Source organism: Anoplolepis gracilipes, chromosome 10 (genome assembly GCF_047496725.1).
Source record: "Anoplolepis gracilipes chromosome 10, ASM4749672v1, whole genome shotgun sequence".
NCBI lineage: Eukaryota > Metazoa > Arthropoda > Insecta > Hymenoptera > Formicidae > Anoplolepis > Anoplolepis gracilipes.
In genome coordinates, this window is record NC_132979.1 from 137,556 (window position 1) to 165,116 (window position 27,561).

A 27,561-nucleotide genomic window follows, 5' to 3' on the forward strand; every position below is an offset into this window, starting at 1 on the left:
AATATGAAACTGTAATTACTTAATTAGAATTTAGTTTCTCTATTTATGTCATAGTTGTGCTTTATCACGAAGGTCAAGCTGCGTTTTGTCACTTTTAAATGTGATTGTTTATATTTGATGAAATATCTAATTCAATTTTATAAGATAATATAAAAATAATTAACTTATGAAAAGCAATAATTATTAAAAATATTAAGATATTGTGAATACTATTATTAAGGAATCCAACTAACAATAAGAGCATCATAATTTCACATGCAAATGTAAAAAATCATTTGGCATCAAACATCCTTGCGTGTTTCTACGAAGAGTGCTCGACAAATTTATTGTGAATCAATCATTTTTCTAGTCCTTTTTTATTCGTTGTGACATATATAATAACTACCACGTTCATCGCAGCAACTTCAAGAAACGAATTGTTTTTACTGTACAAAAATAGAAGAAACACGCGTATATATATTGATTTTTCATTAAAAATAAGATAAAAATTGGAGAAAGATTAAAGATTCCTTTCGTTCTCATGTCAATCGTTAATAGTTAGAGTAGTTGAGTATCATTGCTTATTCTTCGATCCTGCTATTTCCACTTTGCGCTCCATCATTTGTGTTTTAATCACTAGTACACTTATACTATAAAAAGTTTTTCAACCGCAATGGAAAGACACTTAAAATTTATTCTTATGAAACTTCTATTGAAACAAGAAGTAATTTAAAATCACAAAATAATAATTTGTGATTTAAATCATAAAATTGATATTTAATATACGTTCAATAATATACGTATATCTGATTATATGAAATTAAACGTTATAAGGTCTCACTTATTTCGTTACGAATTTTTTACGTAAGATTTGTGTTGAATGTTTCTTCAAATCGATATTTTCTTGTAAGAATAATATTAAATATATTTTGATTTGTGATATATATTCTGTGTGATAATATACTTTTGGTCGCAGAATTGAAAATTTGTCACCAGTTTTAGAGAAAAAGCAATCTTGTCTTAATCTTTCTTTTTGCTACGGCAAGTAGTGAAAAAGTAATGAAACTTTTTTATTTCCCGAAAGGCTGACACAACACTGATTCTTCTATGATTTATTATAACTTCAAAATTATGATAAATCAGTGTTACCGGCCATCTGTTTGATAAAACAAAAAAATCCGCTTTACTTTTTAACTTGCTCCAATATCATTGTAAATAATTGTTTGTTAACTATTATTGATTAACAGTTTTCTATTTTATTTTTCTTCCATTCGTTCACATTTTTCGAAAAAAAGTCAGATCACATATATATTTATATACATACATGTTCTTCAAAATTCGAAGCGAAAATACCCATTTATATATGTAAATGAAGAACAAGACATTTAATACATAGTTAGTTTATAATTGGGTAAATGTCTAAAGAAATACATAATGTTCCAACGAAAAATTAAGTTTTTTTTTATAGCGATCAACAATATTATTATAAAATGAAATATATAAAAGGAAGGAATAAATATTTATTAAAAAGACATTAAATAAAACTGAATAGAGTTGAATGCGTGGACAGGGAGGGACTCCATTCCTCTCTCTGTTTTGTCAAAACTTAAATTTAACCTGCCCTTAATTTAACCTACTCGAGATGTGAAAAGTTTTAGCGAACCTTCATAATAAATTTATTAAGGAAAAAGCTTACAGAGTAGAAAGTTTACCGAGTACAAATTTTTTTGACATTACGTACATTTAGAACATACTTGAGAAAGAGAATTATTACTTAAAATAAAGATTATTAAAATTATTACTTAAATTAAAAATTCAACCTTCGCACATGGATTAGGGTTAAGTTAAAGTCTCTACGGATGAGATGCAAAGAGAGATGGAGGCCTTTCCCACTCACGCATTCAATTTTTTTTAGTTTTATTTATTAAACTTTTTTTATTAATATTTTTTTAATAAAAACTTATTCCTTCCTTAAAACGTTTATACATTTCATGTTAATAATAATTTTATTGATTGCTATTAGAAAACCTTGAGTTTCCATTGGTTTTGCATTACTTCTAGATATTTACCTTTTTTATTTATCTTTGAAATTATATTTTACATGATATTGCTATTCTCATTTAATAATTTTAAACTTAAAAGCTTGTAAGAATTATGATAAAAATGAGAAACTATCTCATTTTATTTAAATTTGGACGTTAATTTTTTATTTTGATAAAAAAAAGAAATTTAAATTAGTACATCTGAATAAAAATCCTAAAAATTTTTATTTAGTTTATATACTTTAATAATAAAAGTATAAAGTAAGAGTGTGCCAAAATTTTATTGATTATGTCACAACTGCATTGCTTTTCTAGATTTTATATATCAAAACATATACTAAAACATATATAAATATCGTACCAAAATGAATTGATACTCATCCACGTATTGATACACACATGTTTAAAATTTATAAATATTACCGCATTTATTAGCGGGCAAGTACATACATTTGTATGGAAACGTTCATTTAAACGTGTACATTTGTACATGTAGCCTATAATATTTAGCCGAATATCCAATAAAAATATTTTTCGAGAAAATACTTTATATGACACATTATATGTCACAAAGAAGCTTATGCAACAGCATCACGCAAATGCATACTTTTCATATATGTATAATTGACATGTAATTACATTAATATTTTTTATAGATAGAGATATAATATATATTAATGGAGCATTTATTTTTAAGCCTATATTCTTACACGTACAGTTATCGATTTTAAAGTTAAATTTTTCAAATTTTGTTTAACACTTATATAAATTAGGAAATACAATTTCGATGCATTTTTGCACAGACACACACACACACACACACACACATATTCGCGTGTGATCCTATATTACTATATAACTATTCCATACGGAGAAAATATTATAGTAAAAATTACGATATAATTTTTTAAATCGTGAAATATATATACTATTATAATATATAAGAGAAATACGTGATATTTTTATTCAATAATATTATACAAATGTATTATATAAAGGAATATTATTGAATTATTTTCATGTACAAACAAATGCATAGTCAACAAATAATAGAACACAAATGCATAATTTATGACTTTTATAATAATATATCTTATTGTCGTAATATTCCAGTTTTACAATAAATGTAAAAGAAAATGTAGTCGAGAAAGAATTACAAGCAAGCGAGAGAGAGAGAGAGAGAGAGAGAGAGAGAGAGAGAGAGAGAATACAGAATTATGAGAGAGAGAAGAGAACGACAAGATGGTTCAGTGGTAGTTATTGCCTACTGAAAGAAAGGGAAAGAATCAAATCTTTGGTTAGAACTCGGATATTTTTCCTCTGCTCGGAAAAAGTTTACAGGAATGTATTTTTCATGTGCATTGTAATTTGTACTGTAAAATTTTCTCCGTGCAACATATGGTTCCGTATTTGTTTTCCATAGTCAGATGTCGCGAAGCACCAAATACATATATGTACATCGAACAATTATATGAAAAGTAATAATACTGTTATTTTGTGCCCTTGTAGCGATGCTCACAAATCCATAACACACATATTGAAAGTTTCATAACATAGAGGCATAAGCCCGAAATTATAGCTTTACAATGAGAATGAGAAAAAATGGTTTAATATTCGTATTTGATACATAAAAATGTACCTAAATATTTCTATATTTATTTCTATAATTATTAGGGCAATTAGTACGCAACTTTATTATAAGATGCAAGGCATATAGAACTTTCATGTGCTTATGTATATACAATATATAGTACCTCTTTTTTTTTAAATTGGAGATACGCCTTCATGTTATAAAATCCTCGATATAAATATATATACACATTAAAAGATATACGCACGCGTATAATATTGTAACAATAAATAAGACGAGTGCACTGTAATTAGATTATAAACTATACACATTTTTTTACGTATATTTCTCACATTATTTGGCCGAAAATGTAAGCGTTATATAAAAAAAAAAATGTTTTCATATTTATAACACGTATTGGTGTTACGAATATCTTCACATTTGATTATAATTACTTTCAGATCGAACGTATTCCTCTAAATATACAATATATAACTATTAATTTTTTAGCAATCTTTTAATCTATTAAGTATATGATGAAATATAAAATTAAGAAAAAAAAAACAAAATAATGTAATATAATTTTTATCTGTCATTTAGAAATAATATTGTCAATTTTTTTCAAAAAAATCCATGATGTTTAAATGTAGAAACGCAATGCATTTGATCGAAAAGCAATCTATTTCACGTGTGAAAGCGATTCGTGACAACGACTTAATTTTTTTATTTTGATCCTTATTGTTTGATCGATAGTAGAAGATATTCCGGATATGGGGTCTCATACACACATACACATACACATACACATACACGCGCACAGAGTAATATCTTACATGAATTTGCACGCGTATGGGAGCATATTTGGCACGCATAACTTGCTTCTAAATATTTACCTATCATGATTGTTAGTTACTTGAAAAACAAACAATAATTGTATAATAATACTAATAACAATAATAATGACAATGATAATAAATAAATAATTAACACAAAAACATTAATAATAGAATAATAATTGTTTTTATTTTATTCTATTTTAGATAACATTACCGTTTCTCTAATAATTAACAGTTATATAATGAATAGAATATTTAGAAGCCTGTGTGTGTATACAAAATACTTTACATAAACAAACAAATCATAAATAAATTGCGAATAATTATAATACATTGTAATATAAAGATTGATATGCATTTGATATACACATAAGATGATTAATCAACATTTATTTGTGAGTGGCTCGAACACAGCACATATTGCCTGGTAATTTTATTTATTTTTCCGCTTGGAAAAGTAGTCGATATTTTGAGAATCTATATAATAAGGGGACAATACATTAAAAAAATTTAACGAATAAAAATTGAAGAATTGAAGATAAAATACACAGATATATACTATAATATATACTGTTTATATGTAGGATAAAAACTCTTTTACATACATATATCTGTGTGGTGTCCTCTTTTTGTAGTTTTTCTTTACAGATATATATGGGACTTATAATTTAACACTCGTTCTAAATATGATTTAGAAAAGTTCTCTTGGCAAGATACCCTCAATGACTTGCCATTACCTTCCAAGAAATGGCAACCGAATAAATCCGATGTGATTTCTGATTTGAATTCATTTGGACCTTCAGTGCAGAGAGCAGACGCACAACTCTCTGCGCTACAATTGCACACATATTGCATACACATACATATACATATGTATATATGTTTGTGTATATATATATATATATATATATATATATATATATATATATATATATATATACACGTACATATTTATTTTTTCAATTTATATGTATGTGTATCACACTTAAAATTTTATTATACACACTTCTAAAAAAAAAAGATTACATGGAAAAATTTACATGGAAATATTATATAATTTATATTATAAAAATTATCAAGTCTATATTTTTATTGTCTATGTATAATACATTAGACATTTCAGCGTGTTGGGTATATTCATATGCCCAATAAACGCAAAGCAACAGTATAACATAGCATTAGAGTTATAATTTATAATTTCCCACTTAACAATGTAACTGTTACATACAGGGCATGCTATATCGCATCATTGTAGAATGGGAAATTATAACCTTAATGTCATCATGCTAATGTTGCTTTTGTGTTTACTGAGTAAATATTACTAGATACAAAGAAAAAGAAGTCGCTCTGGTTTATGGCAGATCCTGTTTTTTCGCATTCATAAATTGAATTTAAAGCTCATTGATTTTGTATTTACAATCACTTTTTTTATCGAACTTTCGCATCGATCTGGAGCTTTTGTTATGCTATGTAATTCTTTTTCGCTTACATTTTCTCCTCGAGAATAATTCATTGGCGATGTGCAATATGAAACAAATCTGTAGGTACATAAACGTACCGATATAAAAATCTACCACTATCTGCAACCATTATCATAGTTTTCTTGTTAACATAATGCATCTCTTTTAGTGATTATTGTACAGATTATCATTAATCATTAAGTAAAATGAGTAAGATAGATTCGTAATTAAAGAGCGCTTTTTTGTCATATAATCTAACATAAAGAGATTATTCACAATCGTGAATCCTCAATTGAGTAGATGTAGTTTGGCAAATTTAAATTTACGCAATTCTCTATTTGTATTTTGTCTTGTTATTGATATAATTATATAATATATTGAAGAAAAATAGATTCGTAGAATAGTTCAAGTAGAAATATTGTAGCTGCGATAAGCTAATCTTGAATGGCTAAACTTTATTCACATTTTATCGATTTTCTTTTCGAATAATTCACTGCGACGCGACGTCGCGACGACGTAATGTTATTTTCGCATCTCTTATTTAAATCTTATTTCAATCTTGCAACATAAAACATTCAAACATTCTACCGTAGAAGAAAAACTTGTTGCGAGAGAAATATATATATAGCCTTTCAAGATTATAGTACTATAAATAATAATAATATAGTATTTCAGCGTGAAAAACGATTTGTAATAATTAATGATTAAAGATTAGTTTTATTGTTGTAAACCTTAATGTGTATGAAAGTTAAAACTATATAGATATAGAGAATTTGTTCGCACTGTAGCTGCTGAAAAGAGATTATAATTTCTCATAAATTAAGTTTATGCGTGTGTGCGTGCGCGCACAATTATAGTAATTTATAGTGATACCTAGTATATTATCACATATATTTTTTAAATATTATTAAGCTCGACATTTCTCTATTCTCTTCAATACTTGGTCATTCTCCATTTCATGTCGATTTTTCGACCAATGACCGCGACTGCTTCGGATCACGCTGCTTTTACTTGCATGTTCTGTGCTCATTCTCAGCGTATTCTCAGCATATTAACCCTTTGCATCTTAAAATTACAATTAGTATAAGAAAAAGTTTAACTTTTTTTACTCTTACATTTTTTCATGGCTTATAATATAATATAATCACATTTGCATTCACTGAACGAAAGACGCTCAAATTCGATCATATTATGAATAACGAATCGATAACGAGCAATTTCGTTGGAGAATTAAGCAATTTTTCTCGACTTATCTATATACATATTTTATCGATATCTGTATTTCATTTTGCATTTTCTTAGCAGACTTTATGATTTTCATTATAAACTTCTATTTAACGATCGGAAAGAAGAAAAAAATTTGCTTGCGTGAAAACTGTGAATTTCTTAGATATATCATGATCATTACGTTTCACACGTTTAGATTCCATCTCATATAAATATTTATATATTTCATCACGCTTGCGCACGATTTCCCGATATTGAATATTTTATATTTCTTTTCTTTTTTTTTCGCTGCTACATATGTATAAGGCTTTTTGATTGAGTCTGATTTCTCTTTTCTTTTAGTTCTTTAATTATTGTGTGAACCAGAGCGATGGGACAAAATGTATAATAAACAAACAGCTAAAAGATTGATAAATTAATTACTTTCTATTGCTTGAATGTTTTGATTATAAATAAAAAATAAGAGTAATCAGATACGAAACATGTATACAGAGTGAGTTACTAGAAATTGTCTTCTAAGACATCTTCTTAAATATTAATTTTAGACAAGAGATTTCGGATAAAGGTTAAATTATTTCAAAAAGACATTTTGGTGGTCTTAATTTTTGTTTAAAAAGTTTTAAACATCATCTCAAGTTTTTTAAAAGTCCTATTTTTAATCAACTATATATAATTGTAGAAGATTAAAAAAAGAATCCAACGACCATAAACTTTAGCTACTAAAATGTAATTTTTTTGAAATAATTTAACTTTAATCTGTAAGCTTTTGCGTCTAAAATTAATATTTTAAAAAATATCTTACAATTAGAAGACAATTTCTAGTGATTCACTCTGTATAGATAACACTAAAAATTTAAATACTTGTAAATTTTGAAAATCAGTGAAGGCAGATGCTGTCAGAAATTCACGTGGTAGTGATAATAATAAAAATTGTTATTTTAATAAATTACTAATACGTTCTACAAAGAGAAATATTCTCAAGTGGAACAACTATTTTATACGATCGAATGCAATAAAGAATATTATAAAAAATATATGAAAAATATATATATATATATATGAAAAATCAGATAAATGAAAAACAAATAATGGGAGATTTTTGTATTATAAAATTGATAATATTTTTTACTATAATAATTCATGTTGATTATACTGCCTGATTTAAAACTTTAGATTATCCTCTATGCTCTATATTATTCTAAGCAATTTACAAAATTTAAGACAATACTAACTCCACTAATAAAAAAACAACAAAAAATAATACAAATCGACTCAAGGGACGAAAAGTAGATTGTGCGTGCATATATTTTTGAAGAATTTAAAATTCGGATTGCCATCATCGTAGGTGCACAGAAAAACTGATTCAACAGATTAGAGCGAAATTGATTTCGGAGTATATGATATGACATAACGAGATAAAAATAACAAAGGCTCGAATTCACGTCCCATGTTCTATGTACTTTTCTCTGCGTGACTCTTTTATGTGTATGATGTACCATTACGATCGCGCCGCGACTGTATTCTCAAACGATTTTTATCATTTCTTTGAGCTTTTTCAGCTTTCTGGCATCGTTGCACGAACATGCCTTTAGACACTTGATGTCTAACTCACTACGCAAACTCAAAATCGCACACTACACTCAAATACACACACACACACACACACACACACACACACACACACACACACACACACGCACATATTTTTCTATTCTCATAACACTGACTGGTTTCGATTCTTGATGTTTAACCCAATGTTATGGATTTATGAACACCATCTTTTTTTTCTTCTCTAATATTACCCTCTTTTACGTCTCTCTCTCTCTCTCTCTCTCTCTCTCTCTCTCTCTCTCTCTCTCTCTCTCTCTCTCTCTCTCTCTCTCTCTCTCTCTCTCCCTTTCTCTTCCTCTCTCTTTCCTGGCCCCCCTCCCCCCCTCTCTCTCTCTCTCTCTCTCTTTCTATACATATATATGTATATATATATCTCTTTTTTTCTCCTCATTACTCTCCTCTCCCTTCACCTCTTACTCTTTCTCTCTCACTCCCTTCTTTTTATTCCTCTCTCTTTTTTTTTCCTTCTCACTCTCTCTATTTCCCTTCCTTTTCTTACTTTTATATCACTTACTTTGGTCACATAATCCGCCAACTGAGAAATCGCTCAATATGCAATAATTACAGCTAATTGGAAATAAGACTACTTGTTTTTTCTTACTAATTTTTTTTTGTTTTGTGTGTTGATGCACTTCTCGCAATCTTCCATATTATTGCACGCTTATTTGTCATTATACAGCTTTTCACGAAGATTTAAATTCAATAGGCAGATCACGATATAATGAGAATGGAAAGAGGAATCATATTTTAACGGCATATGTACAAAGTAACCGTTGAAAAATTTTTTTGCATATTTTTTTCTTTAAATAACGAAACAAGAAGGCTCTAATATATGTTGAATACATTGAATATTAATAAAACATCAAACGGAAAATTCAGATAGCTAATAAGAGCCAAGCGCAGTAAGTAAGCGCAATTAAATTATCTAGAAATATTCTTAAAATAGTTAACGTTTCAATCCTTCCTTTGAACCATCTTCAGTGAACCATCTCCAAATAACAAAAAAAATTATGCGCCTTGACTTTCGGTTGTTCCTATTGTCATTAGCTTTCATTTTTGGTAAATCTCTTATCAGTTTCAGCCATTAAGAAATGACGAGATGATTCCAATATATAATCGGATATTGAAAAATGATAAAAATATTTACAAAGTGAATCACAATTGAGACGAAAAATAAAGTTAAAAAAATGCACACATTGTAATGTCTCTGAAGTACAATACTGTAATAAAAAGATTTTTTCTATAAATAAATAAGACATAAGTAAACGTACATGTAGTGGAGAGAGAGATATATAATTTTTTCCTTTTTCGAGCCAAACAACTTTTTATACTTTGTAATTTTCAATTTAACTGTTTTAATTAAAATTAGACACTCTTTTTGTTTCTTTTTTTCTTAATAAGAATATTTTAGTGTTTACAATGTTATAAATTGTAACGCATTAAAATGAAACATTTCAGCAAAATATATTTTTGAATTTTAATCTTTTTTTTATATAGAAATCTTAAAAATTGTTCATTTAGCGAAATAATTAAAATATGAATATCTCGCAAACTAGATATTTTCGTACATTCGCACTTATGCTATATTCGATTATATAATAAGTGTCTGTAAAATTTTATTAAAATTGACGTGGGTCACATATAAAATTCTTATCCATATGTGATATTTTTATTTTATGTCCGACAGAGTGAAAATAACTTTGTTCTTAAATCATATAAGTATGCATATATTCTAAATGATTCCCATGCCGTACCAAAAATGATAATATCGTGATACATCGACATATTTAGTTCTATTTAAATGACTTTTACATCCGAATTTAACCGTCTCACTTTGAGATCATCTTAATATTCCGCACAAAGCTTGTAATTTTTATAAAGAACTTTTTCTATCAACATATAATAATTTTCCACAAATTATTAAGTATTATATTACTATATATAATAATAAACTGTTATATACATATTCGTATACGTGATGTATGTGTATATGTTGTACAGAGGATAAGAAGGGCGGCGTCGACCGGAGCAGCACGGTCATTGCCAAAGAACCCGAAGGTAAAGTCTATTCTCGAGACCCAGAAATGTTTCGACGTTTCGACGTCTCTTTTTCTGTATATTATTGTACATATATAATTAGTATGTGTGCGCGCATTTGCGCGTGCGTGCGTCAAGTGCGTATGTGTGCGCGTTTGAGCGTGCGTGCATAAGTCGTGTGTGTGTGTGTGTGTGTGTGTGTGTGTGTGTGTGTGTGCGTGCGTGTGTGTGTGCGTGCGTGTGTGCGTGCGTGTGTGCGTGCGTGCGTGCGTGCGTGCGTGCGTGCGTGCGTGCGTGCGTGCGTGCGTGTGTAAATATATATATATATATATATATATATATATATATATATATATACAGGGTGGGTTACATAAAGTGTTACAAACTGTTATCACTGAAAGGATGTACCGTACCAAAAAAAAAGTGTTTATTTTTTTAAATAAAAGTTGTTTGGTTGGGAGAAAGAAAGAAGATAGCGATATTAGATTGAGCTTACAATTAGATGCAGGTGCCAAAGTTGTGTAAAGATCAACCTATTTTTTTTTTAATTTATAACCATTCTAATTTTTTTATATAAATTGATTACTCACATTTACTCACAGACGTAAAAGTAATAAGAAGGGGATATTCAACAATTAAATAATTTAGAAAAAAATTTGAAAGGTTATAAAATATTTTATATATTAATTTTACATAAATCATTAAATATCGTAAAATACTCAATTTTTCGATTATTTTACTTCAATACTTTTATGCACAATATAAAGAGACGGATTAATTGTTGCAAAGAAAATACGGGTTATTTAAAAAAAAAAAATATTTAGCTGCTCGTTGCAAATTCATACTCTCATTAATGTGTGCATAAAAGTATTGAACCACGATGAAAAAATGAATATTTGACGAGATATTTCAAAGTTTATGTAAAATTACATTTATTAAACTAAAGTATAAAAATATGTCGTAAACTATTCCATTTTTGGCCATTATAACTTTTGACCCCATATGAGTAAGGAATCTTTATATATATATATATATATATATGTGTATATATATATATATATATATATATATATATATATATAAACATATAAAAAAGTCAGGGTTCCATTTGAAAAACTAAGTTGATTTTTACATTACCTTGACACGTGTACTTAAAATCAAACTAACATCCTCATCATTTTTTCCCTTTCGAGCCAAACAACTTTTATCTGAAACGTTTTTCCATATTTTCCATATTTTTCAAGGCATTTGCCATTAAAATGGAACACTCTGTATATATACATATACATATATATTTTGCAATACTTTGTGAATATGCTGCAATCGGCACTGGCTTCTCCCATCCGCGCTTTTAACCTTTTAATCTTTAAATAAAAGAGATATAATTATTTATTTAAATATATTATTAAACAAAAAAAGAATTAGACACATAGAATTATATACGAGAAAAAAAAACATTTGTACGTGACTACGAATTTATAAAATACATAAATAAACACTAATATTAATATTATTATTTAATATTATAACTATTATTATTACATTTTACATGTATTTTTACATGTGTGTTTTATATAATTTTATCATCGTTTAGTTACAATTTTGACACTACAACTTTTCTTGTTTTTAAATATAATAAAAGCTATTGAAATTTAGTCACAGCCTTCTATATATTATACTAGACTGATAACACGGCTATATCTCATATAGTGACAGACAAAACCGGTCATTTACAATTGAATGAATGTGAATGTATATGTTAAGTGTAACGAATTCTTACACACAAATTAAGAAATTTTTACATTTACTGACATATACATTCACATTAAATCTAAGTGTAAATGGTTGCCCTGGCTTCATCCGTCACATTGCTGTTAACAGTCTAGGTACATACATACATAAGTATAAATCTATGAATTTAGTAGCAAATTGTTTCAAACAGGATTTCAATTTTTTAGCATATACAAACAATTTTCGTACGCGAAAACAATAATTATTCAAATATGAATTGCACGCGAAAATTGTTTGTACAATACATACTCAAGAATTAGGATCCTAATATCATGGCTCCCCTCTCGCTTTTTTACCGCTTGCACGATAACAATGCAAAGTAAGTCGTAAATAATAAGAGTGTGAGGATAAGTCATGATCTGACTGAAAGTTGCAACTAAATCTCAACATTGAATTATAAAAGTATTAGCCTGTTATCGGGGCTAAATATATATGGAGTGTATCTTTGTATGTTTATTTTTTTTTTAAATTAAATTTATATTCTCTCTCATATGCGATATTTCGTAAACATTATTTAATCATTCAGTATTTTTGTCCAAGTTAATATACATATATGGTTATTAATAAATTCACATAAACCCAAGGTTAAATATGGGCTTGATTTATTACATAATAAATTTAATCAATTTAATTTGAATGTATCTATTTTTATCACACTCAAGAACTAATGGTGACAATATTTTTATTGATTAACGTAACTTTGTAAAATTATAAAAATTACAAAAAAAAAAGACGAAAATTAGATGTAGCAATGTTATATAATACTTTACATCTGTTAAATATCAAGCATGAAATTAATTACTGATTGCAAAATTTAATTTAATAATAATTATTAATTTAATAATAAAATTAATGTTTTCTGTGTGTGAGATATGTAATTATTTACAACACATATTATTGTTATAGAAATAGATTGTCATTAAAAATAAATATGCTATGCAAAATGTATATATAACATTTTACAATTTTGCGCTAACGTGAATTATTTGTCAATATAATCACAGACTCAAAAAATCTCGATTCGATTCGACTTAAAAAATATATTCTTTGAATATATATTTATCGGACTTGAAATTTTTAAAACACGATGACTAGCATGATTGTTTAAGTTTTGACAGAATTTACGTTACACGATTTCGCTAAATTTTTTAAATTAAAACAGCTTACGTTGGAAAGCACGATTTCTTGGATGCATGATAGATGAAATTATTTTTTCCAAGTCATTCACCGTTTCTAATTGCGTGCATCCCGAAAATCATTTTATTTCCGATATATTTGAAAAATCATCCACGATGCCATTTGTCTGAATCTGTAACCTAACTGACTACATATCCAACTTCTAACTTTGAAATATTTATGTATTAATATTAATATAATATTAATATTAAGAGAAAGATAATAATCACAGACGAAAGATTGTCGCGAATGGGAGAGGCCGATTTTGCAAAAGGCTGCGCGCCGATTATCGAACCTGGATTTTTACACTTTTTCTGTTGCTGCTTTTGCAAAATATACGGATTTACCGTTTCTCCTCTCGTTTCATCGATTAACTGTTTGAAGATAACTTTCTGTCTCTCTTTTTCTCTCTCTCTCTCTCTCTCGCTCTCGCTCTCTCTCTCTCTCTCTCTCTCTCTCTCTCTCTCTCTCTCTCTCTCTCTCTCTCTCTCTCTCTCTCTCTCTCTTTCCTTCTCTTTTTTTCTTCCGTACATTAATCTTGCTCTGAATCAATCTGAAATTGATTCCACATTCTGGAATAAGGATCCTCCTATGCCCTCTCTTAATACGCTGCGTGATTGCAAAACCGTATCACGTAGCCCATGCAATTAGATATTATATTATATGACGAATCATCGCGATTGACATCGATCAAAGTGAGCCTTGAATTTTACAACTGTATTGTATCGAGATGGCTTTGAATCACTGTGTGATTCTTTTAGATTTACGTCTAATCAAACCGCGACTACTAACTACTAATGTATTCTATTGTTCTGTTTCTGATACTTATTTACAAAAAATTAACAGAGCTTACCAAAAAAATTAATAGTCTTTATCACTTACGGAGTAATTGTTCTCTTCTACGACTCTTTTATATTTTCAGAAATGAAAATACAAAGGAAAATGATTCGACACGATAGAAGAGATCTAGGCTATATCGCAGAATGTAATGAAAATATTAAAAATACTGATTGTGAAAGAAAATGATTTCCAGCAATGTTTCCGATTGTTAAACTCGCATTGCGTTGCATAAATGCTACTAGGAACTTCTTTGAGAGTGGTAAAGACCATTAATCTTTTGATAAGCTTGTTGATTTTTTATACATAAATTTCGGATAGCACTTCGTAATTATATTATCTTCTACGAATAAATATCCATCATAAGTTTAAGAGTAATTAAACTTAACGAATCAAATTTCTTTTAATAGAATAAAATTTTGCGCATAAAAAATATAAATTACAACATTTGTAGTAAACAGTTTCATTCTATAATAATTATTTTACACTTCTATAAAATATATTATAAAACATTTGATCCTATTAAAGGAAAAATTTATGCAAGTAATGATAATATCCTTAACTTGAAAATGATGTTAAATTATATTTTTATAATCGCAAATGAATTCAAAGATAATAAAATAATTATAATATTGACACTATTTTTTGTTAGTCAAATATGTGTATATATACAATACACGCATAATGAAATCAGATAATAGAATATAATAAAGTCACTGCCGCTGAATTAATTATAATTACGTCATAATAACCTAGATATAAATTATTTTATGAGTAGTTTCCGTCTAATGAAATTTAAAAACAACCATTAAAAAAACATAATTTATTAACAATAATTTTACATTTTATTATTTGTATAAATTTTGCAACTTTTGGCCACGTACTCTGCTTCACCGATTTTGATATTAATATAAATTTTTTTATGAGTAGATATCATCCAACGAAGTTTCCTCGCAAAGCCATTCGATACATTTCTCAAAATTTACAGAAAAAGAATTCATAAAGAAAAAAAAAATTTAATCCAAATGTACGCGCAATATAAATATTTTAATGTAAAATTATTGTTAATACATTACATTTTTTTAAATGGTTATTTATAATTATTAATTATTATTTAAATTATAAAATTATTTCTTTACATTGATATTAATTGTTTTAATCAATTTTTTCTCTGACCATATCATATTATATATATATATATATATATATATATATATAGCTAGATTGCGCCAAATTTCAGATTTAGTTATATATGATTGTATATAGTTATATATGTTTATTTATTTTTCTTTATTGTCAGATCCCTCGTTATTTATTAAAAACTTATGAATAATTAAAAAGACATTTAGAAAAAAACTTGAATTGTCATGCGTCACTATTTACTATATATTCAAAAAATTATTAGTTTTGAAGCATCAATTTAATTAGTGATGTGAGCAATTTAAGATAAAATATTGTATACAATCTATAATTTTTAAAAATATTGACTACTATGTAAAATTACATAAAACGGACTTATAATAAAACCAATATTGTATACTAAAACTTAGCATGCTTAAGTCGCACTAATTGTAAGACGTTTGCATTTCACGAATCTGTTGAGCAGTTTGATGTTTTGCGAATAATAGCTGATAATCTTCATTTTAAATAAAATACTATTTGATAAAACTGCATAAATGTTACACATCACCGATTTTGTCATTATTTAGATAGGGAAGGTTGTTCTGAGTAATTTTCTACAAGAATCAAATGGGGACGTTGGTTTAGGAGATATAACAAATTAAATTTTGATTATTTTAATATTTTCTTCTGGTAAATGTTTGGATTAACATCTCACGGATCATTTTCGTGTTTATTTCATATGATAGATACGCGATTTTGAAATATTATAAACATAATATTTTCAGAAAAAGAGATTTAGTCCCAATGACCTTAACCTTGACATTTGTTTTCAATATTTTTATAAAATAAACGTGTGGATGGAGGATGAGAGAGATAGAACCTTTACCGTGAAAGAAATAACCTTTAACCTATTTCTGTTTTTAATATTAAAATCAGAAAATTTAATAATTTATTAGTATTCACAACAAGCTTAAAAATTCATGTAGTCACATATTGAAAACTATTAAGAGAAGCGAAGAGTCGATTAATTGTGAGAATATTGCAATTAATTAATTTTATAATTAATTAAGTAATTAGAATTAATTAATAATGCTGGTGAAATATCGAGGTGAATCGAGTGCGTCGAGACAATAAATACGAGGAAGGACAAAAAATGCCATTTTTCTAACTTTTTCAAAAATCATATTCCGTCTTTTTTAATCTTTTTTTAACACAGAACCGTATAATCATAAATCTCGTACGCGTCCAATGTACAGGACGATACGAGATAAGAGATCTCGTTTCGCTCAAAAAATCGCAAACCCACGTGGAATCACAGATATTGTAATTATAGATCTCGTTATATGTCAAGTGGGAGTGCACGGTCAAAGATTGAAGTTACAGAAACTCCTCCCCCCCTCACGCGTTTACTTTACATAACATACTTTACTTTACGTTTACTTTACATAACAACTTAACGCTGTAAAATAAAATTTTCAAGAAATTAAAGATGTGATGCTTTTTGCTCATTCCTGCGCTTACAATTAGTTTTTGCCCCAATATTTCACTAGCATCATTAATTAGTCCTGATTACTCAATTAATTACAAAATTGAGCCACACAATTATATTACTCGTACTTAACGAACTGTGAGAAATAGACGAAACCAGTCAACACCAATATCTATGACTATGTATAGCTATCCTTTAGATTTTATTAGATAATATAAACAGAAACTTTTCTTAAAGCTAAAAGATACATACAATGTAGTACAAACTTCACTGTTTTTAATATCAGCTCATAATACCTAAGAAGAAGCATTAAAATTATTCAATTTTAATTTATTATATCTTCTAAATCAATACGCAAACCCTTCCCCTATTTGATTCTTGCGGGGAATTACTTAGAACAATCTTTGCAACATATCTAACAATAAGTGGCGACAAAATCGGTGAGATGTAATCTTTTATGCAGTTTTACCAAATATTTTGAATAAAATAATTTAAGTAAAATGTTATATAAAAGTAACAATATAAAAATGTACACTGCGTATAAATCACATTTTTAATGTATATATATATATATATATATATATATATATATATATAAAATAGTAAGTCAATATAAATATCTTTTTTAACATTCATATCTTCGTATAAAATTTTATAAAAAATTTTGCATTAAAACAAAAAATATAAATATTATGTATAATAGTTTTTATACATTATTTAAGAAAAAAAATTATTATATCATATTATGAAAAAAATATATAGAAAAAAGCCTGGAAAATATAAAGCAAAGTAATAATATGAAACAGAAAAGAATGTTTCTAAAAACAACTCGTATAATCTATCGGCAACTGATCAATACATAAAAACCGTATAATAATCATAACCATAAAGTTATATTAATATATATACATATACTAACATGCATTACTATGATTATTTGCAGTGGATGTGAACCTGATGTTTTTACAATGTAAATTCCTCGGGCAAATAAGAGCCAAACGCGGATGGTAATGCGTAAGTTTCATAGAAACTTTAATTTTTTTTCTTGAAACTAAATAGCTATGCACAAACACAAATTTTTCTTGGTTGATATAATGGTTGAAACAATGAAAATAATCTTCAATTGGAGATTCAGTTTAAATAAATCTCGTACATTCCTAATGATGCGTGGGTTAGAAAAATAAAAAATATCAGAATGCAAATCGATTAGAGTGCCGCATCGGGAATTAAATCTTCGGAATCGAGTCTTTCCGGGCGACTCTATATAACTGAGCTATTCAGATCTCATACTATGATACTTTTCATTTTGACTACATACATACATACATATGTATGTTTAATAATATTAATTTTTCTTCAGCGAGTATAAATACAAATAAAAAGTAAAGAACTATGTATACTAACATATAATAATAATATATGATAGTAAGAACTATAATATAGTGAAAATTTTATGATAAAACTCACAATGTAAATTCCTCGGATAAATAAACGCGGATGATAATGCGTAAATATTATAGAAAAGTAAAATGGTTACGTGTCTAACTATTATAATTTAGTTTCAAGAAAACATTAATTTTCTATGAAACTTACGCATTACTATCTGTTTAGCTCTTATTTATTCAAAGATTTGACATTGCAATTTTTACTTTATTGTCAGAGCTGTATTAGTTCTTTATTCTAATATTTTTATTTGCTACTTTTGTTTATGAAGAACTTTAATGTAATTTGAATTGAGCCTACTTTTCTTAATTTCTATATAAAAATAATTTTTATTATTATTGTTAAAGTGTAATTTTTTTCTTTTACATTTAAAGTAATTCAACAAAAAAGTTGTTTTTAATAATAAGAAGCTGAATAAAAAAAAATAAAATTTTTGCTTTTATTTTCATGTCTACTTCATACTACTATCTATTTAAGAGCTACAACAAAATTTTAATAAAATTTTTTGTACCCTTTATGTGTGAACAATTTTATATATTATTTTTCTTTTAATTATTAATAATATATAATGAGAGATATATTTACTAAACTGCTAATAATTATTAATGATAATTACATTTAAAATTAAATATTTTATCTAAAATAAAATAATGATCTATATTATCGTATCTTCTATTACACATACACGCGCATGCACGCACGACGCACGCATACACACACAGGATTTATCATAATTCATGCCCACGAATTACATAACATTATATCCGAATAATAAATGAATCGAAAAATTCTAAACCATTTTTTCTCGTAATGCACAACAAAAGAGAAATTATTAAATAAAGATAATCTATTCAGTATCGTTTTTTAAATAGGCACACGTCCGTAAACTGCATATTTGATAATTTCTTTTTTTCTAAGCATCGTAAAAAATGGTTCGGAAGATTTTGATTCATTTTTTATTTAGAAATAACGCTATGTTATTTGTGAACGCGAATTATAATACACCTTGTATATACATTATTGCGTCTGCGGGTCGATCTCGAACACATGGAAGAGTGACTGCGACGCGACACTAATTCCATCGCACTCGCATTTGCGTAAATAAAGAAACACTTTTAAAAGATAGGTAATTTTAATAAGACTTGTTTAAGAGAACACGATTAATTTACTTTAATTGGCAAAGCTCTCCAAAACACGACACACAGTTTGACAGTTATCGTCTTCTAACAATAAAATGTCCATTCTTGTTATTAAACAACTCTCTTAACAATATATGCTAGGAGATAATTTTCAAATATGATCTCTTTTTCAAGTTATAGATTGTATAAAACATTCTTTTTGCTCAATGTCTAGAAATAGTGCTCTAATAAAAACTCAAGTTTTTTTTTATAACAATCAACAAAATTATTATTAAAATAAAATGTATATATATAATAATTTTCAAAAGACAAAGTTTTTATTAAAAGGAGATATTCACAAAAAAATTAGAAATAAATAGAACTGAACACAATTGAATACATGAGCAGAAAACGCTGTAGCCTTCCTCCTGCACTCCTCCATAGAAACTTTAATTCAATCTATAACCGAGGGGTGAAAAGTTTTAGGGAGCAGATAAATCTTTATTAAAAAGTTATTAAGAAAAAAAGTTTACTAAGTAGAACGTAATTTTTTGACACAATGTATATTTAATAGAACATACTCTTAGCAAATTTATTTATTTACGTGTAATAATTCGCGTGAGCGATGAAGCATCTCTCCCTGCACCCCCATCTCAAAAGGAATAAGCAAACTTATTTCTGATTTTAAATTTGCAATTATAATCAAATTGAGTTAAGTGGTACTTTTCGGAGTGAGAGTGCAAGAGCAACTTGAGTTTTCGCTGGAGCATCACTTATAGGCATTTACATAATTATTTATTATATATTTTATGTAATTTATTAATTGGCTAACTGGATTAATTTTATATTTATTTTTGAATGTTTGAATTTTTTAATATTGTTTTATAGTTTTAATATTTACAGTTCCTTATTTTTTAAATCTTCTATTTATACAAATTTATTGTTTGATACTTTTTTATGTATTTGGAGTACGTTTTTTATCTTTTTAACAAAATCTTTTCTGAATATTTATTATTTCATATATTTATTGATTCATGATTTATTAATTAGCAAACAATTTTTTTAATACATTTTAAAAAACTAAATTCACATTTTATCCTTGTATCATTATAATGGTATTTATGAAGATTCTAATAACTTTGGTAACACAATACAAAAATGATTTCTTTAGTACAATATGAAAAGATATTTTAAATGTCGAGATTAATGGAAAAATAGAATTACTAAACTATTTCTTTATAAATTACAAAGGATAAAAATGAAGCAATAAAGCGAAAAGTAAAATAAAACTAAAATTAATTTAATATTATAGAATATAATTAATTTAAAAGAAATTTTTTTTTATCGATTATAGTTATTAAGATATTTATTTTGATTATGAATATAAAATTTTATACGGAAAAATTGCAAATTAAATCATTAATAATTCACCAAGAAATTTTTAAAAGAAATAGTTTTAATCAAATTAAAAACGGCGGAATTAAATAATATAGATGTCAAAATTTTAAAAATGTTTAAATTTTTTCAAAAATTTACGTATATGTTTTGATTTGTCAATTTTGACATTAGATTCACCGATCTACGATATCTTTAAATAAGCATAAATTAAAAACTATTTGATAAATTCTCAATGATTTAATTTACAACATTTCTAAATAAATCCTGTATTTAATCATGAATAAGCAACGCAGTAATGTCACGACGCCAAGTAAAATCTTACTGAAGATGATTTAAAAAGGAAGCAAAAAGTTTGATTAGAAGATTTTTACAAAGACAATTATTCGTACTCTATTTTCTACGCTTGGCTCTCATTAGCCCGTTACCCTTCTTTTTTTTTCTAAAAAAAACGCATGTTATAAATACATAAAAAGGTATCCAGACTTATAGTATAATATATAACTATAGTAAAAAATTATTAACTAAAAGGTCTAATAAAAGATAATCAACTATATACAATATTAAACATATATATATATTATTCAGAAATTAATTATTTACAAATATAAACGAAATCAATGCCAAAGTATTTAATTAATTGTAAATAGGCTTGATGATATAATCAGAACTTCGAAATGGTGGACTATACAGTAAGGCTCTCTTTCTCTCTCTCTAGTTCTTTATAACGAGATTATCTCCATTAGTGAAATTCAAAGTGATAGCGATCGCGCGAGACTTGCACGAATCGTCTTTTCAAGTATACCACCGGGAGAGAACATTGCGTCCAGATCTACGCACTTGAATCGTTACCACTCACGCTACTCGAAAATCACCTAGAGTGTATGAAAGAGATGTCCATTATTTCGACGTTCTATTGTACTACGCAATTATAATCGGCTCTAAGAGTGATTTAGGATTTCTTTAATTATAATCAAGGCGTAGCCAGATTTTAGTCTCAACTCTTTTCTCATAACTTAAAATTTGTTTTTGAATAATCAATTTTTAAACAATGTTTAATAATTGCCTCATAAGAGGCAATGCTCCTTTAAATACAATGAATTAATTTCTCTTTTCTAATATTTAATATCTAATTAGCGGCTGAAGCGGAGCTGCCATTCAAGCAGTTTTGGATGTATTTATTTATTTATTTATTTATTAATTTTTTTTCTTTGTGCAAGAATAATGTTGTGGAACTCGTTCCGCGAAACAATCATTAATGCTGCGGTCTCTCTCTACCCGTGTCGCAGAATAGGAAGTAGACATACATATTTATATGTCCAGAAGGAGAGCTAATGCGCAAGCCAGCAGTAGTTTGATGGACATATCGGTAAGGTTACATAAATCCAATAACCTATTTCTGCATGCGTATGTATGCATGTGCATGTGTATGTACATATATAACATAGAAAAGTAACGCATTACTTATGTACAACGCTGTTACAGTTGTTTTGTTATTCTTTTTTTATAACCGTAACGGCAATAGTGACCACGTTACTGTTTGTAACGATAAAGTAATTTTGTTACATTTTTCAGTGATAAGTAATTTAACTTTTATCGAATTTACCTTTTTTTTTTAATCTCAGTATAATTTTTACGCATAGAAACACTGAACGTTGATATAAATGTCATTACATAAAAAACTACATATATAAAAGAAGCTTTCTCAAGTGTACCTCGTTTCTCTTTATTTTATAAAAGAAATTTCATTAGAAAGATAATTTGATCAAGAATTTGAATTTTAAACGTTAATGTACCGTGTCAAGTTTTTAAAATTACACTAGGTTAAAAATACAAAAATATTATATTTACGAATCTATTAAAAGAAAACCACAGACTTCTATATTATACTAGACTGCTAACAATGATGTGTTTTATGATGACATAATGAAACCAGAGCAGCTATTAATTAGGTTGAATGTGAGTGTATAGTGTTAGTATGTAAGCGTAATGTATGTAAGAAATTCTTACATACACATTAAGAAATTCTGATTTTATTTATCACATCGCTGTTATCGGTCTAGATTAATATATAGAAGTTTGTGAAAAAAACTAACAATAACACAACTTTTTCCTTTTTACTTATAATATATTGACATTTAAAATCTAGCAGTTTTTTCAACTTTTATTAAATTTTTTTATTTAAATTTAATTATTATTATCAAAATTACTACACACTTTAAATCAGGATATCACTTATCCGAATATTGTCTCGCTTTTGTTATATTTTAACAAAATAATGTTGGAAAATGTAAATTTTTAGTGTTCAACTTGATCTTGTGTATTAACATTTAAAAAAATAATAGAAATTGTAACGACTCGTTACTATTTGAGCAACGGTAACAAGTTTTAAAAATAATATTTTTTAAAAATTAGTAACGAATAAGAAATTAAACGATGTACTTTTCAGAAAATTGAACAGTAACGACAACAAGTTATTTTTATAAAATAATTTTCCCAATCCTTTGCAAAAATATATAATACCTACATATACACGTGTACATACATATATACAAATACTCACCGTATTAATTTTTAATAAAACAAGAAATCTAACTATTTCCGTTTTACATAGTCAGAGCATGACTTATACAATAGACAAAGCATTTCTTTACTTCTTCGTTTTCTCTCTCTTCCTTTCCCTCTCCCTTTCTCTCCTTTCTCCTTCTCTCTCCCTTTCTTTTTCTTTGTTGAATATGTTGATGAAATACTGATATGATAATAAAATACATCTGCACGTCTATCGGCTTGCTCTTTTAATGATATAATATATCACATAAAAACATTTTTTATTCTATCACTCTTTATCTCTTTCTCGTCAGATTTTTATTATTACGCATTGGAATACAAGAATAGACGATGACGCGATGATTGACGTTTTTCTTATCGATTATGCTCGTTTCTGTTAAATAATTATTAAGTAAATAAAATATTGAGTAAATATTGAATAATCTGTTACATTAAAATTTCGAAAGTCTGTCTCGAAAAATGAGTTTAATAAACAAGCAGAAACAGACATAATTTGATCCCAAAACTAATACAGAAAAAAAATAGATTTATGTAATTATATAGAATCGTATTTAATGAAATCCGAAATTTGTCCCTATTTGATTATAATTTGTTTATATATAATTAAATCTGATATTTGACGCGATATAATCTGACCATATTTAATAATATCCGAAATTTAACGCAATATGATCTTATCTTTATATAATCATATTCAGCTAGATTTGTTTTCACATATAATCAGATCTAATTAAACATGATTATATAAAGATATGGAATATAAGATATCGTATCGCGTCAAATTTCGGATGTTATTACAATGTATATGATCATATAAAATCACATATGTTATCAGATCTTTTCATATTTTTATTTTAAATTATACTTATTGTTAGTAATGTATCTGAATCTAGATCGTAAATTCAAACGTTTTCCTCAAATAACCTTATAGTATAAATAAAACATTATATAACAATTATATGTATAATAGGTTTAAGACATTCTGTTTTATGTGATTTCCGATATTTTTTATCGCATCTCTTCTAGTACATTAAAAATTTTTATAAACATAATATTATATACATTATAATATCGCAAAAAAAAAACGTAAATTGCCTACAATTGTTGATGGAGAGTGACCAGATGCCGACTTAACGCCAAACGCTTCTTTGACGTTGACACTAGCTTGTATTTGGTTGATTGCATGATTAGCTGACAACACAGAAGGCAATAGCAGCAGCAATAGCAGTAATAACAGCCATGCTGGTGCATCGCCATCGTCGTCGGCCAGCATCAACAGCAGGAACGAGCCGATGGCACAGCGACGTGAGGATTCCTTGGCCATCGGTTTGTAGCATGATAATCTAGTTTGATATTTTTTCTTCCCTCCCATCCTAAGACTCGTCTCTCTTTTCAAAAGATATGGCTATAAACGAAATACAACTATAATTTCTTCTCAATTGTCATTGCATGCTGCAGAATTATCGATTATTTTCGATTATTATTAATTAATGTGTAGTCAATAATAATTGGTTAATTGTTAAAATAGAAAAATACATATAATTCAACAAATTTTCTATATTTTATTTCTTTGTATTATTTGAATATTCTTACTAATTTTTACAAGATTTGCAAGATTAATGATTAATTTCTTTTTTTTTTTATTTGCGCTCTTGATTGATTAAAACATATATAATATACAAAATATATACAATACTTGCGCTTTATTAGCTTTTATTCATTTTTTCTTTTTTTCTCTCTCTCTCCCTCTCTCTCTCTCTCTCTCTCTCTCTTTCTTTCTATCATTTAAATTTAAAATATATATATATAATTTTTTATGAAACTGATGGAGAGAGGGCTGATGTGTTTGCTTCGACAAAACAATTTACACAGTATTAAATAATAATAAGGAAACACTTTATTACGTATTTACAAAATCATTAGACAGAAGTGTTACCGAAAATTACGCATTCTTTTATTCGTATACCAGTCAATAAATTATCGGCATTAATGTTCACTATGATTTATAGCTACGACTTGTGTACGATTTCTCTACATCCACGCATGAAACGGATAATGCATAAATGAAAATGACGCAATTAATTATAGCCTGTTTTGGTATTAAAAGTACAATTTGTAATCAACACGTACGAAATTGTGATTACAATGTAATATTACCAAAATATTATATAATATTATTAAAATATCATGTAGGTATAAATAACACAAATATATCATTTAGTACGATTAACGCAGTGATCGTGAAGTAAAATTGGATATACATTCAAAAACCATGCATTAATATGATTTCAATAATCCTTCATTTTCTTTAATTTATTAGTAATAATTGCTTTTAAATTTAAAGCCAAAAACTATTGCTATATATTATAGAAGGTAAAATTTGAAAATTTTAAGAAAGAATTGTAACCACATTTGTTTATTATATAATGAACTATTTTTATAATGAATTATTTGTTTATTATTCTTATATTCTATAATAAACCGTTTCTTGAGTGCTCTAGTTGTTAATGAGATATCATGAAAACGATCTATACAGCACGGAACATTTCTATTATGTTGTTATAACGTTACATGTTGTAAAAACTGTAATATTTTATCAAAATGTCACAGCAACATTCCAGAAATATTACAAAAGCAATATTCAATAACTGCTAGTTTGTTCGCCTATCACTAGAGATGTAAAATGCTATTTATTACATCTCATATTTACGTTTTAATAATAAGAATTGTATTTGCTTTTATGAATATAAAGCAAAGAGCAGCTATAATAAAAGATTCAAAGTGTAATAATTATTTTTATCAGCTTAATTTCTAATACAATCTCAACACAAGAAATTCAGATGTTGAACTTGTTTACAAATCGGACAGATAAATAAAAGTAGTCGTGATCAGGAATAATACAGTTTAATTCATATAACTGATCATACATTAAAATTTTATTTTAACAGATAAGTTGGAAGGTAACGATCAATTTTAATTGAGACATCTAGAAATCTATCTACATTAGCAAAATATTTTTTTTTGAGTGAATACTTTGCCTTCATTCGTATTTCTTCATCAAGAATAGGAGAATAAAAATTCAATCCGAGCACTATTAACATGTATAAAAATTTATACTCTCTATGTTTTCTTTAATCGCAAAACCGATTCATTCAATTGCCACTAATAGAGCTTGCAACCTCAATTTAATCTAACAAAGAAACTTCTCCGTCTTCTGGGATGTATAGTAATCTAGTGGGATGTCACCTTGATCGACATTATGTCAAGTAACTGCCGTTTCCGCGCAAACGAGGCAATTGACATTAATGTGATTATTAAACATTAATGTCAAATGAGATTAACGGTTCGAATGCGTGAGAGAAACGTGCCCAACAATATTTCTATGCCATATATTACACAATTCAATAAAAAAAGCACAAAAATAGACAAATCATTTCCCATAGTTTTTTTAACGTTGAATATGATTCTGAAATTGCTTCATCACGTAACGTACAATTTTGAGAAATATAGCACGTTTTCAAAACCACAGCACAGATCACTTTAATCTTGACAATATATATGCATATTATTAATATATAAGGTTAATTCTTGATTGTAACATGCGCAATGATATTAGGCGATGCTCTCTTATAGTTCTTTAAATATTTTAAATTAAAAATATATTGAAATTAACATCGAGAATTGTTGAAAACATCTCAGAATGTTATTATCTCTTAGCGTACATATATTATACGTTTACATAAAAAAACAGTAAAAAATAAGGACAACACAGAATGGGAGTCCCACTATTACAGAATATACGTATATATAAGTATATCTGTTGATCCCCCTTTAACAGATTTGCCTATGCTCGCCAAGAT

General features: G+C 27.1%; 1 protein-coding gene across 24 annotated transcripts in view; it reads left to right on the top strand.

The window, feature by feature from the left end:
* Camkii (Calcium/calmodulin-dependent protein kinase II) overlaps positions 1–27,561 on the top strand; it is a 100,970-nt gene that overhangs the window by 55,674 nt on the left and 17,735 nt on the right. For 8 of the 24 annotated variants that reach the window (XM_072900417.1, XM_072900420.1, XM_072900421.1 and 5 more), the window contains exon 12: positions 10,727–10,783. The exons of 10 other annotated variants lie outside the window; for them this stretch is intronic. In XM_072900417.1, the coding sequence (XP_072756518.1) occupies positions 10,727–10,783 (57 nt within the window). Of the gene's footprint in view, positions 1–10,726; positions 10,784–24,892; positions 25,028–27,561 lie in introns of all 24 variants that reach the window. 6 more of the 24 variants (XM_072900411.1, XM_072900412.1, XM_072900415.1 and 3 more) reach the window with 2 other exon arrangements.